General features: G+C 38.7%; 1 protein-coding gene across 2 annotated transcripts in view; it reads right to left on the reverse strand.

Moving 5' to 3' along the window:
* Positions 1-1,839: 1,839 nt before the first annotated feature.
* The window catches only part of DST (dystonin), a 503,880-nt gene continuing 483,727 nt past the window's right edge, over positions 1,840-21,992 (reverse strand). The window contains exons 91-103 of one of the 2 annotated variants that reach the window (XM_077769079.1): positions 21,052-21,240; positions 19,646-19,775; positions 17,521-17,684; positions 15,637-15,799; positions 14,077-14,231; positions 13,830-13,904; positions 12,952-12,969; positions 10,100-10,217; positions 8,729-8,800; positions 7,589-7,788; positions 7,059-7,169; positions 3,923-4,046; positions 1,840-3,115 (exon numbers count right to left, since the gene is read on the reverse strand). In XM_077769079.1, coding sequence (XP_077625205.1) covers positions 2,853-3,115; positions 3,923-4,046; positions 7,059-7,169; positions 7,589-7,788; positions 8,729-8,800; positions 10,100-10,217; positions 12,952-12,969; positions 13,830-13,904; positions 14,077-14,231; positions 15,637-15,799; positions 17,521-17,684; positions 19,646-19,775; positions 21,052-21,240 — 1,782 coding nt within the window. In that variant the 3' untranslated portion in view covers positions 1,840-2,852. The remainder of the gene's footprint in view (positions 3,116-3,922; positions 4,047-7,058; positions 7,170-7,588; positions 7,789-8,728; positions 8,801-10,099; positions 10,218-12,951; positions 12,970-13,829; positions 13,905-14,076; positions 14,232-15,636; positions 15,800-17,520; positions 17,685-19,645; positions 19,776-21,051; positions 21,241-21,992) is intronic. The other variant, XM_077769080.1, reaches the window with a different exon arrangement.

Below are 21,992 nucleotides of genomic sequence, written 5' to 3' on the forward strand. Positions count from 1 at the left end.
GCCCAAGCAGTGGAGGAGCAGAGAGAGAGGGAGAGAAAGAATCCCAAGCAGGGTCCACACTGTCAGCACAGAGCCCAACATAGGGCTCGAACTCACCAACTGTGAGAGTATGACCTGAGCAGAAATCAAGAGCCAGAAGTTTAACCTATTAAGCCACCCAGGCACCACAAAACTCCTAAAAGTTTTAATAAAAATTCCTCAGCTTGTGGTGCCTATGTGGCTCAATTATGTAAGTGTGTGACTCTTGGTTTCAGCTTAGGTCAGGATCTCATGGGTCCAGAGATGGAGCCCCACATCGGGCTCTGTGCTGACAGCTGGGAATCTACCTGGGATTTTTTCTTTCTCTGCCCCTCCCTTGCTCATGCTCTCTTTCAAAAGAAATAAGCATTAAAAAAAAAAATCCTGTTTATCTTTTAACAGAACCAAACTTTTAAGATTTTTAGAGTTGACGGGGGGCCTGGGTAGCTCAGTCAGTTGAGTCTGACTTCGGCTCAGGTCATGATCTTGTGGTTCTTGAGCTGGAGCCCCGCATAGGGCTGTGCTGACAGCTCAGAGCCTGGAGCCTGCTTTGGATTCTGTCTCCCTCTCTCTCTACCCTACCCTTGCTCACACTCTGTCCCTTTCTCTATAATAAACATTAAATAAAAAATATTTTTAGAGTTGAGATTCGTTTCAAAGTCATGTTCTTTAAAGAAAAAGAAAGAAAAAGAAAAAAGAGACAAGGCACAGGAAGGAGTGTGTAGACACAGACACAGAAGAGGTGTGTCTGCTGCATTCCCTGAAATTTATGGGAGGACTCACCAGAAGTCAGCCTGCGGCTCAAGGATTAGTTCTAAGATCAGGCATCAAAGTCTGAAAAGCTCCCCATGAGGGCAACTGCTGATAACTAGAAGCAGTTCCTTAAGAATTCTCTGAAGTATTTTAAACCACTTATCTTTCTTCAAAAGCTTATTTAATTTCTTAAAAAAAAAAAAAAAAAAGGAGCACAATCCCCAGGTCTTTAACAGGGGTGGCATTCAAAGAGGCTGAGATAAAATCATTCCCTTAAATTTGTCTTTGAAGTAGAAATGTGATCACACGCAAATCACGGAGGGGATAAGGACATTTTCCACTGCTTTCTCAGATGACACATTTATAATCAAACGCACGAATTGTTAGGTTAGGATTACCCTTTTCCAGCAAGGCTTCCCACCCAAGACCCATGCTTGGCGAGAAAAGGAAACTACTATCACTTAAAAGTGGCACCTAATTTCTGTCAGTGGAGACTCCAGGCTCTTCACTGTTGGTCTCGGTGAACAAGGCCAAGCAGGGAAAACATACTACTATCCGCTTGAGCCTCAACACCATTTGCTGAGATAAAATTTACGGAGTTCTGGGGAGAGTCATAACCTGTCATGCCCCAAGAACGAGCTGCCATTCTTCTAATTATATTTGATGCCATTCTTGTATTTAGGAAAATTCGATCATTCAATGTTTAAATGTACACAGGCCAGAAGAATGTCACTATATGGCCTTAAGGAAATCATCACACATTCCGTGGTTCCAATTCATATGTTTTAGTGATTTGCTTGTTTATTAACTGTTTCCCCCTTGAAGAGAAGACGGCAAGGAATCTGCAGCCTCAGGGGAACAGAGGTTGGCACACAGTTGGTACTAAAAATATTTGTAGAATGCTGAATATTTGTTAGTCATTTTTATTACATACTATATCGTGTCCCTGTGTCTTGATGTCCCCCAAACTTACCCTGTCACACTATCAGTAAAAATACATCAGACATACAACCTTTATTCAAAACAAACGATAGAAAAAGTTCTTCAAATAATCAGGTATTCCGTATGTTCAAGTGAATAGGTTTTATTAAATGCATACTAATATTTTTCTATAGTATGTGAGTATACATAATAAATTAAAATGTATATATTTATTAAATATAGATATAATACCAGAACATGATTATTTCAGATGAGAAATCAAAATAAACCCATTTTTAAGTATCTTTTGGTCACTCCAAATTGATATTGCTCATAAAAAAATACACGGATTTTCCCTGGGGAAAAAAATTAATTCCATAGCAATGTAGTTAAGGGACATGTTTTATTTCATAGCTTTCTGCAAGCAAAATTGCTTTGATACAAAATGAGTTCAATGATAACAGGTGCTACTGTCCACTCAAGCAAAAGAAAACCTCACATTTATATGAATGCACTTTATAATTATATTCTTACAGTATAGTAGGTCTAATATCCAGGACACCTCTGGCCTCATGTGAAGCGATGGCACAGAAATGCTGTAAGGGTCTCGAACATCATAGCACTGGCAAGTGCTTAAAGGAACTTCCTGTGAGCTCTCTGTCAGATACTGCTTAAAGAACTGTGTGGGTGTGTTCGTCTGTCTGCCCTCCACCTTGTCGTTTACATTTTAATCATCTCAAAATATATCCCGTGTGTCTGTCTTTTGGCTTTTCAGAGTTTCTACAAAAGCAAGAGAATGTCATGAGGTATCCTTAACGTTAGCTGTGGCTGTCATGCTGTGGCTGTCGGAGAGGATGAGGACTTACCTGTGGGTACAGTCACCGATCCTAGCGTGTGCTCCGCACGTGACGGTGCGGAAAGGTTAGTGCATGTTAGAGTCTTTCCTTCCCCCCTCACATATGATGTGACTTTAACCCCCAGAATATCTGACAAGAAATTATACAGATAAAATAAAAAGACAAATACACAAATAAGGCCATCTGCAGAATTTTAAACTCGACTTCTTGCAATTATTTCACAATAATTTCTACATCATATTTTACATCTTTCAAACTTAAATAATAAATGCTCCAGAGCGGGCCACGGTGGAACCAATTGCACTATCTCTTTGAGGACTTGTCCAATTTGCTGGCAGGTGATTTCCTCTGGGGTGTGGGGATTTTGGAAGGCTTGGCTGTAGACGGCCGAGAACCTGCGCGGGGTGTAGGCCTGTGTGTCTGGGGGGCAGTCTCCACGTCCGAGCACACAGACTGGATTTCCGAAATGTCAAAGTCTGACGCATCACTGCCTCGGCGGCTGCTGGCCCTGCTACCAGCTTTGCTTCCGGCCCGACTTCCTGGTCGGCTGGGCGTCTTCTTGGGATCTGAGGAGAGGGGACAGAGTTGAACCACCCTCATCCCCAGATCCACCTGCAACACGTTCTTGAAATCTAAAGCCACCTTTAATCTCCACACTTTTTCTTGTCACCTAGCAGGCACTCGGCAGATTCGTGGCCTTTCTCCATTCCACTAGGGTGGGGAGCCTCACTCTAAGTCGATGTAATATACAAAAAGCTAGGTTTACAGACACAAGGGTGGTTTGGGCTTAGACAGGATTCCATTTCCTACAGATGGATATAAGGGATATACCTAGAATCTGAGATTATGCTTTCCAAAGTGTGTACCTAGGGATGTGTGCAGGACAGACACGGAGCAGAAGTTTTGCCCGACGGTAAGGAATTCGAAGCACGGAGGAATTTAAAAGTTAAGAAATTTTAAAGAACCTTTGTGCGTGCTGAGCCCAGTACCCCAGAGACCAGGCTCACTATTCTGTGAAGAAACAGGACTAGGCACGGGTGTAAGGCCCACTCCCATTGGGTTTTTCCAACCACCTAGTCAACCTGCCTAGAGCCCAGGCAACTTGTAAGCAGGCAGAAGAGCCAAGAGCTTCCAGCGTGAAGGGGTGAGATACTGCTCTAGTTTTTGTTATGCTTGTCTTCCTTTGGTACTTTCCAAAAGGGATTTTCTTGTCATTTATCTACTACCTTTGTTGGAGGATGGGGCTACGTGTCATTATGAAAGAATACAGCATTGTCAATTCATTATTTCATCCACCATGAAGAAGAACAGGGACTTTCACCTTGGGATCATACTGTAAAAAGCCTTCATGGAAAGAGCCACAGCACACTTACCAGCAAACTGTGTTCGGACTCTGGCGGCTGCGGTGGTTATCAGGCCACTGTCGTCCCCAGAGTGGAAGCCTTTCCCTGATAAATATCCTGGAAGTCGAAGCTTGCTTCCTTGTATCGGTGTTCCCTGTATTTAATCAGTGAAAGGACATTTCAAGAAATCGCTCCTGTTCCACGATTTTCCACTGATAACCACGCTACAGTTTGGTGGAAGACCCTGCACTGGGCTTCCTCAGGAGGGGGAGTGGCATGGGGTTCTCCCCACTCGCTTCTCCCCAAGTCTTCTTATTCTCTTCTTATTCTCTCCCTGAATCCAAAACGAATTCATGTGGGAGCAAAAACAGAGAATAGAACTCCCCAAAGGACAGCAAAGGCAAAAGGCAAATTAAACTGTGAGCACATTAGTATCTTTCAGGTTGTCAGTGAACATTATGGAGTTAGCAGAGTCTTGCCAGAAAGATGGGGAGTGCATGGTACAGAGAGAGAATGGGACTCTGAAAAGCTGGGCTTGGATATTCCAGTGCCTCCAATGCTTTTAGGGAACCAGCCAGAAATAAACTGACAGAAGAGTAGGTAAGTAAATTGATGCCTAAACAGTTTTCCTCTAAACAAACTTAACTGCAAAAAAGAAGTAGTGGCATTTTATAACGTGGTGCCACATCACTTCACCTACTTCCATTTCCTTCTATGGGCTTTACACAGGAGACATGTGGGCAACGCTTAGAGAGAATTTTTTAAAAATTCTTAAAGGAGCTGACAGAGAATGCCTAAAGGCAATCACAACCATGAGATTTTATTATAAGTCTAAAGTCACTGCATTTTTTCCAGATCACTACAATATTCTGCAAATTTTCCCACAGTTAAAAAAAATAAGCAAATCTCCCAAGAAGTATAAGGGATGTCACTTGCCTCAATGAACTCACAGGGAGCTGGTCAGAGGAAATGAACTTGTACAAAATAAGTGGGCATTTTTTAAATAAAAAATTTTTTTCTCTAAAAAGGGAGTGAGCAAACATGAGAGGGGAGGAGGGGCAGGGGGAGAGAGAATCTTAAGGAGGCTCCATGCTTAGTGCAGACTCCAACGTGGGACTTGATTCCACGACCCTGGAATCATGACCTGAGCTGCAATCAAGAGTCAAACACTCAACCAACTGAGCCACCCAGGAACCCCTATGTGTGCATTTTTTTTAAAAAAATTAGTTTTTCTCTTTTTAGTTGTAAACGTTTAATGAAGTGTTATGTAAGACCTTTTAACATATCAGAGTTGTAATTTAATATAAATGTAATATTCAAAATTCATTTACAAAAGTATTTTATACATACATTTAGGGACAGAATTTATATGTAATTTGTATACATATAAAACCCAACTTTTTGGGGCGGGTGGCTCAGTAGGCGGAGCGTCAGACTCCTGATTTTGGTTCAGGTCATGATCTCACAGTTTGTGCATTTGAGCCCCCTCTGGGCTCCATGTTGATAATGCAGAGCCTGCTTGGGATTCTCTCTTTCCTTCTCTCTCTGCCCCTTCCCCACTTGATCTCTCACTTCTCTCAAAATAAACATTAAAAAAAACTTAACTTTTCAAAATACTTTCACCCACATAAGAAAAATTAAACCTTACACTCACCAAATAACAACTTTTTGACACATGTGAAAAATGAGGGCCTGAGAGGGCACTGATCTGCCCAAGATCTGACAACTCTATCTAGTTAAATTCCTAAGTTTAAAAGAATCTCAACAATCCACGAAAACAGTGAGGATCTCCAAATTATCTAACATATCACCTAACGTGGCATAATTCATTGCCATGTAAAAGTCAAATCATTCTCAGAATGCTCTTATTCTCACCAGCCCTAGCTAGTACTCTTACAGACCCCTCCAGAAAGGCATACTTTAGTTGCTTTCTTTCTTCGGCTGTTTTGTCTAATGAGGGTATTTGAAATGAAACACAGTTTTATAATAGTTAAAAGAACATACTTTAACCTGGGGAAATCTCTAGTTTAAAAAAAAAATTGGAACATAGCAGCATAGCCCTAAATATTTAAAACATACATGTTGCTTGAGGCTTCTTGAACTGTTCTCAGTTTTTGTCACACTAGATTCATCCATCATAAGTGAAAGGGTGAAAATGAAGGGTTGGGGAATGAGGCAGAATTGAAGAATGGGTTGTTTCTGCCTCAATTCTACCATTACCAGTAATGATATTTTCATCACTTCCATCTGAGTCATGAGAGTAATGAAACTTTCTCTGCTTACCTCTTATTATAGATGTAAGGATTAAATAATAGATTAGAAAGTGTTTTGAAAAGTATACAGGGGCTTTTTACAGGTACTATATCACTTTCATAAAAGGGTCCTGGCCTTCATCTCAAGCAAAGTTATTTAGGGACATCACGCCAATTATTATACTTCTAATCAAGTATGTGATCATTTGATAACTATGTGTGTATCATTTTACAGAGAACTTTCTTTCAAATAAAGTTGGCTGGTTTTCACTTGAATGTAAATGATCTAATATATGAGCTAATTTGGCAAATTTTACATGCCCTAAGTATCTTATCCCCATAAATCATGCCATATGAAAAAGGTGAAGTATGCTTAAATAATAACCATTAAAGTCTAATAAAGACACATACCTGTTGAAAATGCCAGAAAATTTTTTGCATATCTAAGCCCTCCTCTCCCCCACTGATAACTAAAAGGTTTATGTCTTACCCACCCAGTGTTCTTGAGCAGAAATAAATGTAGCATACATTCGGAAGGACCTTGCTTACAGAGAACACTCAATACATATTCTTCTAAGTGATTCTCATGCAAATGACATTGCCTCTCACTCTCACCTGAAGGGAGATTGTTGCATTTCTTGCCCAAATTATGTCTAGAAGCACAAGCAGACCATGAGCTTTAAAAGAAACCTGACTTAAGTCTAATATAATCTCCTATATTTCATTCTCCCAAGAGAGAAAAGACACTCTCATGTCTTCCCAGAAATGCTGAGGTGTTTATGTATTTACAGAAATCTGTAGAAAGACATGGTATTATCAAAAGTACATGTGTTAAGGGAGAGGTAAAGCAATGTTAGTGAGTGACAGTTTTAGTTAAAGAAGACTGTTAGACTAGAATCTGGGCCTTACGGTACCTCTGCAGACGGCACGGAAAAGTCTGAGCATTCTGCTGGTTTACAAGGAGTTGACATTTTGCTGTTTGTCAACCATGGTTTACCATAATTGCGTGTTAAAGGATGGAGAATCTGTATGGAACAATGGCAAATCAAATGAAAAGGACAGCAGATAAAAAACAAACCACAGAGAGAGATATTCATAGCAAAGAGTAACAATTCACAGTGAGAATGATAATGATTAAAAATAAGTGGAAAGATTGGATGGCAAATCATATACACCAAAAAAATTAAAAAAATAAAGCTTTATTTAAAAAGAAAAACTAACCTGAAAAGTAATCAAAGCCCTTTTAAAATAGTCTCCATATGTGCCACAAGGCAAAAGCATATATGTAGATATATGTTCTTAAATCCTTCATGTGTCGTATTGTGAGAAGGGATACAAATGGAGAAGGCTGGTCCTACAAACTCTGGGCTCCCCAAACATTCAAAGGTATACTGGAGACAGTGACCGCATGCAAGAAAGACAGCCTTTCCCGGCTGAGTCCTACCTTGGGTGTGCTGGTGGTGGGGACCTGCGGAGCAGCCGCCTGGCCAGCCTGACTGGACACAGAGGTTGAACGGTTGGGTGAAGCTCCACGTGACGAAGGCCGCGACCTCCGGCCCCGGGGCCGGAAGGCCGCCATCCCCTGACTGGCACCATCTGCTAAAATGAACTTCTCCCGAAGTTCCATGTTTGTCCTTCCTTTGGCTGGATTACGTGGCACACAGCGGGGCACACAAGCAAAAGAGGAAGAGGGAAAAAAAAAAAGAGAGACGCTCAATCAATTTATGGGCAGAACAACCAGCGGGCACCACAGATCATGTTGAGGATTTCAAGAACATCTTTTTGCCATGCCAACTCCAACTCAGCATAACAAAAAGTTAAATGCATTCCTTTACAATGCATTCCTTTTGGATACAAGTAAGTTTGGGAAAGAAAAAAAAATAGTGTGTTTATTCTAACACTAGACACCAGCAAGAATAACCACTATTAAAGAAAGAGTCAGCATGAAAATGGAAAGCTCATGCTAAAATATTGTTAATCCACCAGCTACTGATGCCCACACGGTTTCATCGCCCTTTCCGCACACTGAGAAGACAAGCCAGGAAGGCGGGGACTGTGTCTTTTGCATGTACTACTGAGGTAAGGAGGATGCCAATTTTTTTAACACTGGAATTAATCAAACAATAGAATTACACAGAATGAGAGATGGCTCGTTAATCATGATGACAACATATAAACTCTCAGGTTTTTCACTTAAGTGAGGCAATTAGTATTTTTATTTTATGCCTCGAAAAACTCTGTTTAACTGACATGCAAATAACAAACACCAGACCCGAGGAGAGGAGATAATCAGTGATGCAACACTCATACAAACACATATGCACACGGAGAACACTCCACAAGAACCCAATGAGCAACGTGTTAGCATGTGTTTGATCACTTACAGAACACCTACGTGTGCAACACACCGGAAGTGTGTCAACGGTTCAGAATTTAAATTTGGAAGCACCAGCTCAGTTGGATATGAGTTAAGCCATACGCGATGGATGAAGCGTGTTATCTTAAAACAAATGATTAAAGCGAGAATGTAAAAGTAGGAAAGAGGAAAGGCAAGAGGGGAGAGGCAAAGAGAGGGGTTGCCAACCTATAGTAGGCTGAGTAGTAGTAATTGAAGAGTTTGATTCCGAACGTAACATTTTACTCCCATGATGATGAACTAGAAAAAATGACACAGGATACCAATCACATTAAAGAATACTGTTAGCAAGAGAAGAAACAAAGTACAGTAGTTGAATATGCAAAGGGTGCTCAGATCCGGCTTTTAGCACACATTTTAGAAGAAAAGTTGCATCAGGAAAGGAAGCACTCAGAGATCTGACTCCGTAAGAAAAACGTATTTGGAAGATGTGGCCTCAGCCACGCTACCCTTTCAGCAACTCAGCAGGACACTACACATTCACATGTCTTTGTTTCATAAATGGAGGTACGTTACTTTAGGCTGTGTTTATTGAGAAAGAGAGTTTTTGTTATTTTGCCCCTTTTGTGGGTGCATCTGTGACTTGCAGAGAGCAGAGCTACTTGTAGGGGTGTATGACGATCGCAGGTGCCCTTGGCAGAGCAGGGATCACTCTGATACACCTGTGCATCCAAGTGCCAGCACTAAATTAACAAAGAGGCTCTGCTGGAAGAACTCCAGCCTCTCGCTAGGTAGACTAGTAGTGTCAGCACAAATATTAGCTGCTGTTTGTTTAAGAGGATTAAAATGAGCTCGGAGGTTAAAGAAAATCACAGAATTTTAATGTTTGCTTTTCTCAAAGAAAAATGGACCTACTGAGTAAAGGGGACCTAACTAGAAACTACAATGAAATGACCACTTGTAACATAAATCAGTTAAGAATTCTGAAATTGACCATGGGTTCTGAAAAAAGGAAAATTAAAAGACAAGCATGGACTCTGTGACTGGTAGATATGGAGTGAGCTATATAGTATCATATGTTTATATTTTTAATGTGCTAATCTACATCTTCAAAGTAAGAGTCAAGTTAGCAGCTGATGATTATTTTTTAAATGTTCAGGTATTACTTTCCTTAATTCCTCCCAATTAAAAAAAACTTCACTTTTAAACTTTTACTGTCCAACATGTTCCGTCTTCTTCACCTCAATTTCCTTTCATGTTACTTTGCTATTTAGTGACAGATGAAATCTTTTCCCTAGTTGGTGTAATTACTCATTTTGAAAATTGCATATGGGAGTATTTCATTAAAAACATCTACTCTAGATTTCCTGCCTAACATTCTCATATTTATCCAGAAGAAGTAAGAAAAAAAAATGAGAACACGGTTTACATGATTGCCACAAGTTCTTTGGGAACTTTAGGCTGACAGAGACCAATGTGAAACATTCACTACTATATTAAGTGACCAAAATTAGACCCAGCATGGGTTTTGAGGCTGGGAAAGAATACAAAATTGATATACTTTGATGGTGTTATTATCTTGACATAGCATCTCCTTACCCCTGCAAGGATCATTTTTCACTAAGAACTCATCAAGCGCCATCCATCCACCTCCAACACGAACCATTACGGTACTTCGTAGGATTCGAACGAGTCTCAGTTGCTGGGAGTCTCCGAACTGTGAAGATGAAAGACAGAACCTCTAATTGTCAACAGTAAGTCTAAACCTAAGGATGATGTGCAATCTGCAGTAGCTTAAGCAACCAACTTAAATTTCTTGCTTAGTTCACAGTGATTAGTAAAATCTCAGAAAAAAAGGGGTTTGAAATGATCTGCGTTAGACGGCTGCATGCTGATTTAGCCCAAAGGAAACAGTTTGAGAAAAGCTAACAAAGGTTATCAAGTATAATATTGAAGCTTTGTTCAGGAAATGACTTTTCTTTATGATAGAAACAACATTAGTAAGGCAGTAATTGAAAGATATTTCTAGAAATTAAACACAGACACGAAAATAAGCACTGGCCCACCTGCCAGGGCTTATACAAAAATAAGATTCTAAGGAAAATTTAGTAAACTCTGATTCTTCTTCATTACAACTTCCTCTAATACTTAAACTGTTTTCCACTGAAATCTGTGGGAATAATCTCCATAAGCTCATCCTGTTTTCTCTAAGAAAAGTTTTGACTTAGAGAGAGAAAGCAGTAAATGAACATGACCAGCAAAAATTTCACAGTCACCTAAAATTTCTGGATCACTAATGATCTGGTAAACCAATCTGTTAAAGGCTGGATTTGTGAGCCATTTTGGATTACTGTAATGTTAGAACAGCCAGTGACACATTATTAATGATACAGCTTTCAAATCTAAAAGGCTGTCTCTTAAAGCTGTTTGTACTATAATTACTGACACTAATATGCAATTGTGCTCTTACCCTTTCAATGGATTTCCAATCACTTGGATACGCTACAAATTCTGCCAGTCCGGAATAAATGTCTAGACTACAGATTGTTTTTGATCATAAGATTTGTTTTGAAAGCCCATGAGAAATAATTTTATACTTTTAAATCATTTCTAATAGGCTCATGTTCAGCTTGTAAAAATCACCATACTGAATTTCATGGTTGCCAACTCAAAAGATACCAGAGCAAAATGAAGAGTCAAGTAAACATAGTTTCTTTTAAAGGCAGGTAATATGCAATTGTGACTTTAACTATTTGTTTGGGTTCATGATGGATAAACAGAAAACTTCATTTTAAATAGAAACAATCTGCTGCTTTTCAATATGCTCTAACATTGAGTTTCAGGAATAGAACCTAAAACAAAGCCAACCCATGACCCTGAAACTCAAAAGGACCTAGAAAGCATGTAAAATGCACCAGCAGGAACTCATGCGTTTTACATCAACCCTTTTCATATTGCTATTTCTAAAATAGTCCATTTTCAAGCCTTGAGATTTAAACTTTCCTATAATTAAACCGGTTCCTGAAATGTAAATTAAAATTTTAAAATTAAAAAATATATTTATTTTGTTAGAAAAAAATTTGGTGCTGCTAATAAGCAAAGGAAAAGGAAGGGATTTAAAGAAAATTACACTTAAGAAACCAGATAATTAGATCAGATGCTTTCAATTTTCTGTTTTGAACTGATTATGTTAAAAACAAAAGGAAAATTACTATTTTATAGAGATATTTCAAGTATCATAAATATAATTAAAATTTTTATTTTGAGAAGTTATTTTCTAGACAACTAACATTGCCTTTAGAATTTCTCTAATTTTCCTAATGGCCAAATTGTGACATAAGAAAAAAATAGACTAACGTTGTTCTTTGTGTTTTCAGTAAATAAAATCCTTTAAAGTGTGCATTTTTCTCATCCTTTCCACAAATAAAAAACACTACTCCAATTGCTGACTCGGAAAATAATGAGAAGTGAAGAGAACAGTAACTTTTTATATGTTATAATCAATGCCAAGTTTTAAAGACATGAATTCGAAGGGCCTGAAAATTTCTATTTGAAAAAATTATGTGCTTGCAATAAATGGGGATAAGAGGGAATTTGAAATTTAAGATACAAGATGGCTTAACAACTGAGTGGCAGAGTAATATCTAATATGATATGGTCAGGTATTTGACCATATCAAATAGCACAGTTCTGTCCAAAACTGTACAGGGAAAAACTCTTCTCCTCCTTTTAGATCAAAACACAATTTCTCTTATCTTTAGTTCTAAAAATTGTGATCATGACACAGTGTCTCTGGACAGTTTATACTGACTTCAATAGGAAGTCAAAATGGGATAAAGTGTGGTTGAGGATTTCATATGAGAGATATATTTCCTCAAAAGGAAAAATACCAGTTAAAAACTCCAGAGTTAAAATTTCTATTAGGAGGATGCAAAGCCCTGAAATTGGTGATGTGGGACAAATAGGACAATAGCTGCTTGGGAGAGAACACATTATTTGTGGCTGAGTGCCAGGGAGACTTCTCACTACTCTGTCTTCCCACGTCATGGCCCGATGCTGGTCCTTCTCTGGCTACTGTAGACCATGTGACCTCAATGGTTAAACACAGTGTGCAGATATGTGCATCACATTTGTGTTCCAGTATTTGCATAAAATATATATAATACATTATTATAAACTGGAATTAAAAATTGCATTTGTAACACTGTAACCAGTCAAGCTACAATTTATTATCTGGTTTGCTTAAAAGTAATCTCCTCATTTGAGACACACGGCAAAAAGGAATCCGGGCCCTTACAGCATTTACAGAAACACCACGCCAACCAACAATGTAGTAGCTAGGGCAACAGCACGGGAAAGATTGGCCATGGCAAGCTTTAATGGCTATGAATTAAAGTTAAAAAAAAAAAAAAATCATTGGGAACTTGAGAATACATTCCACTGGTTTATACCTGATTTCCCAGGAAGAACTGATAAAAAAATGAAAAATGGAAGAAAGACACAATTAGTTCAATAGGAAACTTTCTATATGACTCTAGAACATATACACACACACAATCTTTCACACTCGGGGCTCCTGGATATAGTATCTAGTTTAGAAATGTGCAGGTACCCACGTGTCCAGACTTCAAATAATCAGAAAATTTCCTATATTTTTTGAAAAGCTATGGGTTTCAAATTTAGGTTAGAAATTCAAATATGTAGATGAATATTTTTCCATGTGGAAATATACAAATTAAACTTAAAAAAATTCGTTTGTAAGTAACACACTATATTAGGGAAACTCAGCACATTTCCTGTCTAGCTACTACATATAAGAGATATCCCATAAAAGAGGAAAAAAGAGGAGTGACAAAGTCACACTAGTTTTCAACTAATTATTTCAAAGAAGGTGGACTGAGCTTTTGAGACTTTGAATGAAAGAAAAAATAACTGCACAAGTGGAAAACATTGCCTCTTTTTTGATTTTTCTAAAAATCCAACATTTTTAACCTTATGGTTCTGGTCTGAAATTGCTTTGTTATTAGAAATATGAAAACTTACCTGTAATCATAATAAAATATATTATAAGTCACACGAAGCAACCTGAGTATGTGAGATGTGTTTTCCTCCTTAAAAGTAATGTACATGTCAAAGGTATATCCTAATTTACAAAATGCAGGCTACCTTTATAGAATTTACAATGACAAAAGTTGGAATTTCATAGATCATTATATTGTGATGTGAGGTAAAAGTAATTAGCATTCCTGGAAAGCAATGCAGATCAAATTGTATACAAACTTCAGTTTTTCTCCTTCAAGAGAACTAAATCATTATTTTGAAAACTTACCCTGTATTTGTTATCTCCGATCTGTTCAACTTGAAATCGTTTTGCACATTTACACTTAGCTACTTGCCTTGTCACCTGTCAAAAACAATGATGAAATGTCCACTTTAATGTTAATATCACACTGTAGAATCCTTTCAAACCTTGACAGGACAACTCAAAATGAAATAAATAAAATGGCTGCATGTTTTCTACAAGCTATCCTAGCAGCACACACTGTTGTTGTCGGCGGTGGGAAGCCAGTAAATACCTCATCCTCGATTTTGTCAGCATCGGTGACAGGTTTATATGCGTCTTTATTCGGATGAAGGGCCGCTACAAACTCATAGTAGTCAATGTATCCATCGCCATCTCGGTCAAAGATGTCTGCAACTGCGCTCATCTCCAGGCGGCTGGTTGGAAACTCTAAAATTTTCAGAGCAATAGTAAGTAGCATTACTGAGGCATAACCGACAAATAAAATTGTAAGACAATGACAAGTGTACATCGTGATGACTTGATACATGTACACATTGTGAAAGGATTTCTCCCATCAAGTTAGTTGACACATCCCACATCTACCACCTCACATATTTATCTTTTTTTTTTTTTTGTTCTAGAACTTAAGTTCTATTCACTTAGAAAATTTCAATGACACAGTACAGTATTGTCAACTATAGTTACCACATTATATTTTAGATCCTCGGACCTTACTCACTGTACAGTGAAAGTCTGTACCCTTGTATGAGACTCTCCCTATTTCCCCTCACCTACCCCCAGGCCCTGGCAATAACTTTTCCACTATCTGGGGGTTTAACTCTGTATTTAGGTTCCACGTATAAATGATAATTGAGATACTCTCAGAATAAGCCATACGACATTCCCAATGAAAGTTTTTAAAACCTGCTATTTACAGTAATATTGGACAAAAAGATTTAATCTTTAAAAAAAAGGAAGAGGTATAACATGTTAATTCTGCCTCAAGACATTCTTGATTGTATTATTTTGATCTTAATATATACAGCCAGTTAAATTATCAGGGTCATCAAATATATTAAAATCCTTTTAAGAAGCTGATTTACATCATAACAAATGAAACCACTATGTTTAGGATCTACATTTATCTTTAATTACTACACTGGGGTGAATCATTTGAAACTGCTATTTTTCTGCTGATGCATAGGAGCACATGTACCCCAATGTTCATAGCANAGAATGGGTCAAAAAAAAAGAAATTGCTATTTTTCTAGGTTGAAAACTGTTTAATATTAGCAAGTTTCATATAGATCAACTACCACTTTACTTAAGGAGTATATGAATTTTATACATATGAATATATACATTCATATGATTGTGTAAATTTCCTTTAAGAATTACTTCCAGGAACATCTTCCAGAGAAACCACATCCCTATGACTAAACTATCAATAAGGTGATAATACCTTTAAGAATTTTTAAAGAGTTCCAATTTCCTACTAATGACAACGATCAGAATGTTAATTAGAACAAAAAAAGGGAAGAGACTCACTTGCACTCATTGATTTCCCATTATATGTCAGGTAGAACAAACAATCTAAGAATCAAATATGATTAACTTTCTTATCCTAATGAGGACACTGCCGCAGTGCAACAAGGAACATACCAGTTATGCTTACACAATTACAGAGTGTGCCTGACTCCAAACCTACGAATTTTACCAGTGATACTTTTCACTGAGGGCTGTGACATCACAGCCAAGTTTCAAGGCAATGCTTTATTGGTAACACAAGTTTAAATGATGTTTATTTTCTTTAAAAATTACATCATTTACAGTCACCCCTCTTGGGACTTACTTGAGGAAAGAATTCCATCAATAAATTCTTGTCGGGTTATTTTCCCATCCTGATCTTTATCAATTCTCCTGAAGAAGTCCATCACTCGAGATTTCTTATGATTCATCCACCTCATGTATTTTTTGCGCCAGATATCAAAATCAAAGTTAGCAAATTCCCTCAGCTGGAAAGGACAAAGTGTATTTTGGTTAATTTGGTGCTCAAATGATATCTTACACCTTATTAATAAAATTATTTTTTTTAATGTTTTATTTATTTCTGAGAAAGAGAGACAGGCAGCATGAGCAGGGGAGGGTCAGAAAGAGAAGGAGACACAGAATCGGAAGTAGGCTCCAGGCTCTGAGCTAGCTGTAAGCACAGAGCCCGACGTGGGGCTCGAATCCACGAACTGTGAGATCATGACCTGAGCCGAAGTCGGACACTTAACCGACTGAGCCACCCAGGCGCCCCTTAATAAAATTATTTTTAATGATCTTTTAGATAATGCACATATCTTTCCTACTTCAAAAAGGTATGATTTTGCATAGAGAACTCTTGAAATATTTTTCCTGTCATTTCTATTGTCACTGGCTTTTCTTTACCAAAAACAAAACAAAACAAAACAAAAAAACAAATATAGCTCCTCAAAAAGTCAAACTGAAAAAAATTTTTTTTGTTTTTACTTATTTATTTTGAGACAGAGAGAGAGAGAGAGAGAGAGAGAACAAACAAGTTGGGGAGGAGCAGAGAGAGAGGGAGAGAGAGAGAATCCCAAGCAGACTCTGCACTGTTAGTGCAGAGCATAATGTGGGGCTGGAACTCACGAACTGTGAGATCAAGACCTGGGCCAGGATCAAGAGTCGGATGCTTAACCAACTGAGCCCACCAGGCACCCCTCAAACAGAAAATTTCTAATCGTGTCAATGTGACAAAGGTGGACTGCCCCAAAGTAACACCTCTAGAAAGTTCTCTGCCCACTGGGCACCAGGCCCAGCTTGGTAGCACTTACCTCTGTTCTCTCTCTGCTATTTGCCATTCTATTCCCTGTAGGCTTCTAAAAACTTCCCAGTTTCAGAATTTGAAACTAAATCTCAGATCACAGAATATAAATAATGAAAATATCTGAATTATAAATGGTTATATATCCCAGGTAATACCAAGCAAACATATGTCAAGCTAGATCTTTGCTTTTTAATTTTTTTAAGTTTATTTATTTTGAGAGAGAGAGAGAGAGAGAACGAGTGTGCGAGCAGGGGATGGGTAGAGAAAGGGAGAGAGAGAATCCTAAGCAGGCTCTGTGCCACCAGCATAGAGCCCAACATGGGGCTTGAACTCATGAACCATGAGATTATGACCTGAGCCAAGATCAAGAGTCAGATGCTTAACTGACTGAGCCACTCAGGTGCCCCAAGCTGGATCTGATTCCTTTTCTTAAGGAGTCAGCTTCTGCCTACGTGAAAACATTATAGTTGACCCTTGAACAACATGGGTTTTAACTGTGTGGATCCACTTACATGCAGGTTTTTTACAAGATAAAAAAAAAAAAAAGATGTATTTTCTCTTCCTTGTGATTCTTTTTCTTCCTTGTGATTTTCTCAATAACAATTCCCTTTTTCTAGCTTACTTGATTATAAGAATACAGTATGTAACACATACAACATACAAAATTTGTATTAACTGATCATTATCAGTAAGGATTCTGGTCCACAGTAAGCTATTAAGCAGTTAAGTTTTAGGGGAGTCAAACATTATACATAGACTTTTGACTCTACGGTGTGTGGAGGGGTGTTGGAGCCCCTAGCCCCCACGTTGTTGAACGGTCAATTGTTCAAGGGTTTTTTATGTCAGTAATTCCCTAAATCCACATCCCATATATCAGGGTGCTGAATATATGAATTTTCTCACCTCTTCCAGTCTGTCCAAGGCATCATTAAGCTTCCTTCTTCTTTCCAGTGCGAGGAGCCAAACTTGCTGCCATTTGCTCACCAGTAAATTGACCCTGGGATTCTTGGTTTCGATTTGTGTCTGTGATCCAGAGGGATATAAACTTGATGCTGGGAAGCGCTTTCCTGTTAAAATACAACTTTAGTTAGGAGGGCAGTTTCCAGGGTTCTGAAATACGTTAAGGCCGTGCCTTTATCGTTTCTAGCTAAGACCGAATCGCCTTAATTATTTAGAAATATCCTATTTAGATGATGCATAATGTTCAAGTCCAAATCTGTTTTACTTACAGGGATCAGGTACTCTTAATATAAATTAGAGAAACATATCTTGACAAGGGAATTTAAATACTGGAAAAAGCTCTTTATAAAATTATGTTTAAAAACATTTTCCAGCTGAAAATCCATGTCATTTCAATGACAGTGAAGTACCTTGTGATCTTCTCTCTTGTTAAGGCAGGATAAAAGAAATCTTCCAGGACAATGAGACTTATTTTAGAATCAGCTATACAAACTCTGCTGCCCTTCATAGAAAAAAAGGCTGAAAGGAGGGCAGGTGAGGGCAGGAGACACTGGACATTCATTAGTGTCAGAGCAAGATATATTAAGAATTTCTATCAAGTATCGAACTGTGCGGAAAATCCCAGCTTTCATCCAAGTCCATTTTCCACTGAGATTGCACGTTCCCTGTGCATAGTCTCATATCCCAATTTCCTGCCTTACTACACTTTTCTCCCTCTTTTCTGGCTATTTTTCACAAGTTTTCATAATGTCGCAGAACAATTGTCTCAATCCATTTTCCTCCTCTGATTAAACATGGCCTAGAAAAACTACTGGCCTAATGTCACCCAGGAAGTGCATATCCAGGGTGGGATATGCCCAGAGTTCCTAACTCCTATGGGGCTATACAAAATATCAATAGCTAATATCTACTGAGCATTTGACTCCATGCCAGGAAGTATGCTAATCACCTTAGCTCATAAATACACATTAGCTCATTTCATCCTCACCAGAATCCAATGAGGTTAGAATTATTCCCTTATACAGATAACTTGAGGCTCAGAGTTTAAGTAACTTGTCCGAGGTTATACCTCCTAGCTGGTAAGTAGTGAGAATAGCCAAGGAGTCTGTCTCCAGAGTTCTTCATTGTATTGTTACCTTGCCCCCTTATGCAATATAGTAACTAAAACACCTGAAACTACTTTTTTTAAAAAAATATTTTTAATTTATTTCTAGGAGAGAGAGAGAGAGACAGCGTGAGCAGGGGAGGGTCAGAGAGAGAGGGAGACACAGACTCTGAAATTGGCTCCAGGCTCTGAGCTGGCTGTCAGCACAGAGCCCGACGCGGGGCTCGAACCCATGAACCGCGAGGTCATGACCTAAGCGAAAGTCGGACGCTTAACCGACTAAGCCACCCAGGCGCCCCCTGAAACTACTTTTTAAATTAGGGCACTATTCAGAAATACATCAAATATACCACTATTCAGATATAAATTTTACTTCTTTTAAATCTTCTCCAAACCAGCTATTATTGTTTTAAGTGTCACTCCTCTTTTGTGGAGTCAAGATAGTCTGAGAAGTAAATAGAACCTGAAGTCATATGAACATGGGCAAAATCTATTGGATTGCTGGCCACTAATGAATAGTTAGGTCATCTAAAACACACCCTTCAAGCAAATAAAGTTACAAACAGAGATGTGGATATATCTTTTTCTTTATTTTTAAATAAATTGTTACAATATTTGAACCCATGTATTCTTTCAAGGAAACCTTTTATGATGGAGAGCTCATAGGCAGAATCACCAATTGTTCTAAAATTTCAAACGACAACTAAAAAGTAACTTCCTTGCTGAATCATATTCATTTTAAAGAAATTAGGGGCACCTGGGTGGCTCAGCAGGTTGAGTGTCTGACTCTTGCTTTCAGCTCGGGTCATGATCCCAGGTGCGTGGGATCGAGCCCCACATCAGGCTCCATGCTGAGTGTGGAGCCTGCTTAGGATTCTCTCTCTCCCCCTCTGCCCCTCTCTCCACCTCGCACTCTCTTTCTCTAAAAAACAATAATAATAATTAAAGAAACTGGCCACTTACTTCCTGCTCGTCCTTTATCCAGGACCGGAATATGGGACTGTAATGAGGCAGGATCAGCTGCTCTTCTCTTGTAGGTCTTGGTAACTTTATCCACATCAGGTTGTTTTCTGGTCATTTCTTCCATGAAAGTCTGAAATGTCAATGTCAATTAAATATAAGTATACCAGAGAAAAGTATCTTTAGAAGTGAACTAAAAACAAAACGATAAAAGGACCACACTATCATTTCTGAAAAAAGGAATAAACATGTTACATCTTTGGGGGAGGGGGGGAATGTAAGCCCGTGTAACCAAGTATTTACTCATATGTAAAGAATATAAAATGTTTTACCTTGTAAGTAATTACAGAATTGTAACAGTTATTTGTTTTAGCTTGAAGACCACACATGGGAGCAGCTGTTTAATTAATATAACCTGTCTGGGTATCAACCAGGATCTTCCAGAGCATCCAAGCTCTTTCTGACGAATCTTAAAGTGAGCATTTATCTGCAAAGCAACTAGTTAACTGGGTTGGTGCTTAGGACTTCTCTGTAGCACATTTCACTTACATATTTGAAATATTTAAGATGACTCTGATGTGCAATGCTGTAAAGCATCCACATGAAATGTGGATATATTTTAAACAGTCCTGTTGACATATATGCTATGCCAAGGCAGATAACAGTTATTCAGGTTCAAGTTTCCATTTAAGAGGTTTGACTATCTTGCCATTTCTTATCTCATCTCCTTAGGCTTATTGACTTAGATACCCCTATATCTGGAATATGTGGCAAAGGCACAGACTGTGGTGAAAAGGGATGAACAAAGAGGAGGGGGGATAAATGAAAAGCGGAGTAACACATTTCTGGCGTATCTGTCCCAAAGGAGAGCTCTGATCACAAAGAACTTGGCGTGAGGCACTTCAGGGCCATTATGGACATGGATGGCTCATACCTTTATTAAAATACAATAGCGATGTCAACTCTTAGCCAACTAAGCTGACCTTTAATGTTTCCTTTTGTAAATGTACATTAAACAGACTAACAAGCAAACAAATAAATCAGAGTTAATGCGACGCCCCATCATTTCAAAGTCTAAAACAGATTAGGATAGAGAAGTAACTTTTTTTTTTTCTTTTTTAGCAAGATGATACGTTGCTTTGTAGAAAGGATATATTTGAAATACTTTCAATACTTTGGTCATGGTGAGAGATGTTCAGCACCAGACAGTGGAATACACTAGCAGGGAGCAGTAAAGAAGGGAGATCACCAAAAGAGAGAACAGGACAGGACAGAGCTGAAGATAAAGGTAGGGAATTAGAAACCCAGGCAGAAAGATTTGAGGACGTGAAGGTAATGAGCACAAAGCAATCTCCTGAGCAGTAAGGCGGTGAAATAAAGAACCAGTGGTTAGGATGTATTTATTTTACCTGGTGCTCTGCAATGAGGGCTTTCACCTCTTCGATTTCCTGGGGGATGACTTCCTTGTCCTTATCACTAAGTGTGGTTTCAGCCCACTGCAGCCACGCCAGCAAAGCTTCCAACAATTCCTGTTTAGCAATGAGCCCAGCCAGAGCACTTGCTAACCTCTGTTGATGCTGCTTTGCCCAGGCCAGCACCTGTTGGGGAAAAGAGTTTCTCTGAAATTTCTCCCATCTTAATTTAATTGATGTAAAAACTACAACATTTAAATGTAAATTAGGATAGTCCCAGGCTGGACTCATAACACTCCCAGTCTTTCTAGATCCCATCCGTGGTACCGAGAGCCGGCTTGGGGAGGACATGAGAGCCCTCTGTGATGTCTGTTTCCCTCACAAGTTTAGAGATGGATGTCAAACACATCCCAGGTTTCCTCTCATTTTCTAATTTAAGTTCAAATAGGCATTCATTCTCTGGGGCACCTAGGGGGGCCAGTCAGTTAAGTGTCCAACTTGAGCTGAGGTCATGATCTTGTGGTTCATGGGTTCGAGCCCTGCATCAGGTTCACTGCTGTCAGCACAGAGCCCGCTGGATCCTCGGTGCCCCCCTCTCTGTCCCTCCCCTGCTTGTGCTCTCTCTCTCTCTCAAAACTAAACAAACATTAAAAAATTCAAATATGCATTCTCTGAAGGATTAAGTATGCTTATTCCACATAGCACTGAGTGGAAATAAAAACAGCTAAAATCTTAAAATACAGAATTCAGTTCATGCGTGCACTTCATTCCACAAGCATATACTCGTCTGAAATACAAGTCAGGTGCTGGATTATTCAACAGAGACAATGTGCAAGTGGGACAAGAAGTAATACACTGACCCAAATATTTGCCTTTCCATGTTGTGGGAGCATAGCTGCAAGACTATTTCAGCTTTTAAAAATAAAAGTGGACTGCAA

Source organism: Crocuta crocuta, unplaced genomic scaffold (assembly GCF_008692635.1).
Source record: "Crocuta crocuta isolate KB4526 unplaced genomic scaffold, BGI_CrCroc_1.0 scaffold205, whole genome shotgun sequence".
NCBI lineage: Eukaryota > Metazoa > Chordata > Mammalia > Carnivora > Hyaenidae > Crocuta > Crocuta crocuta.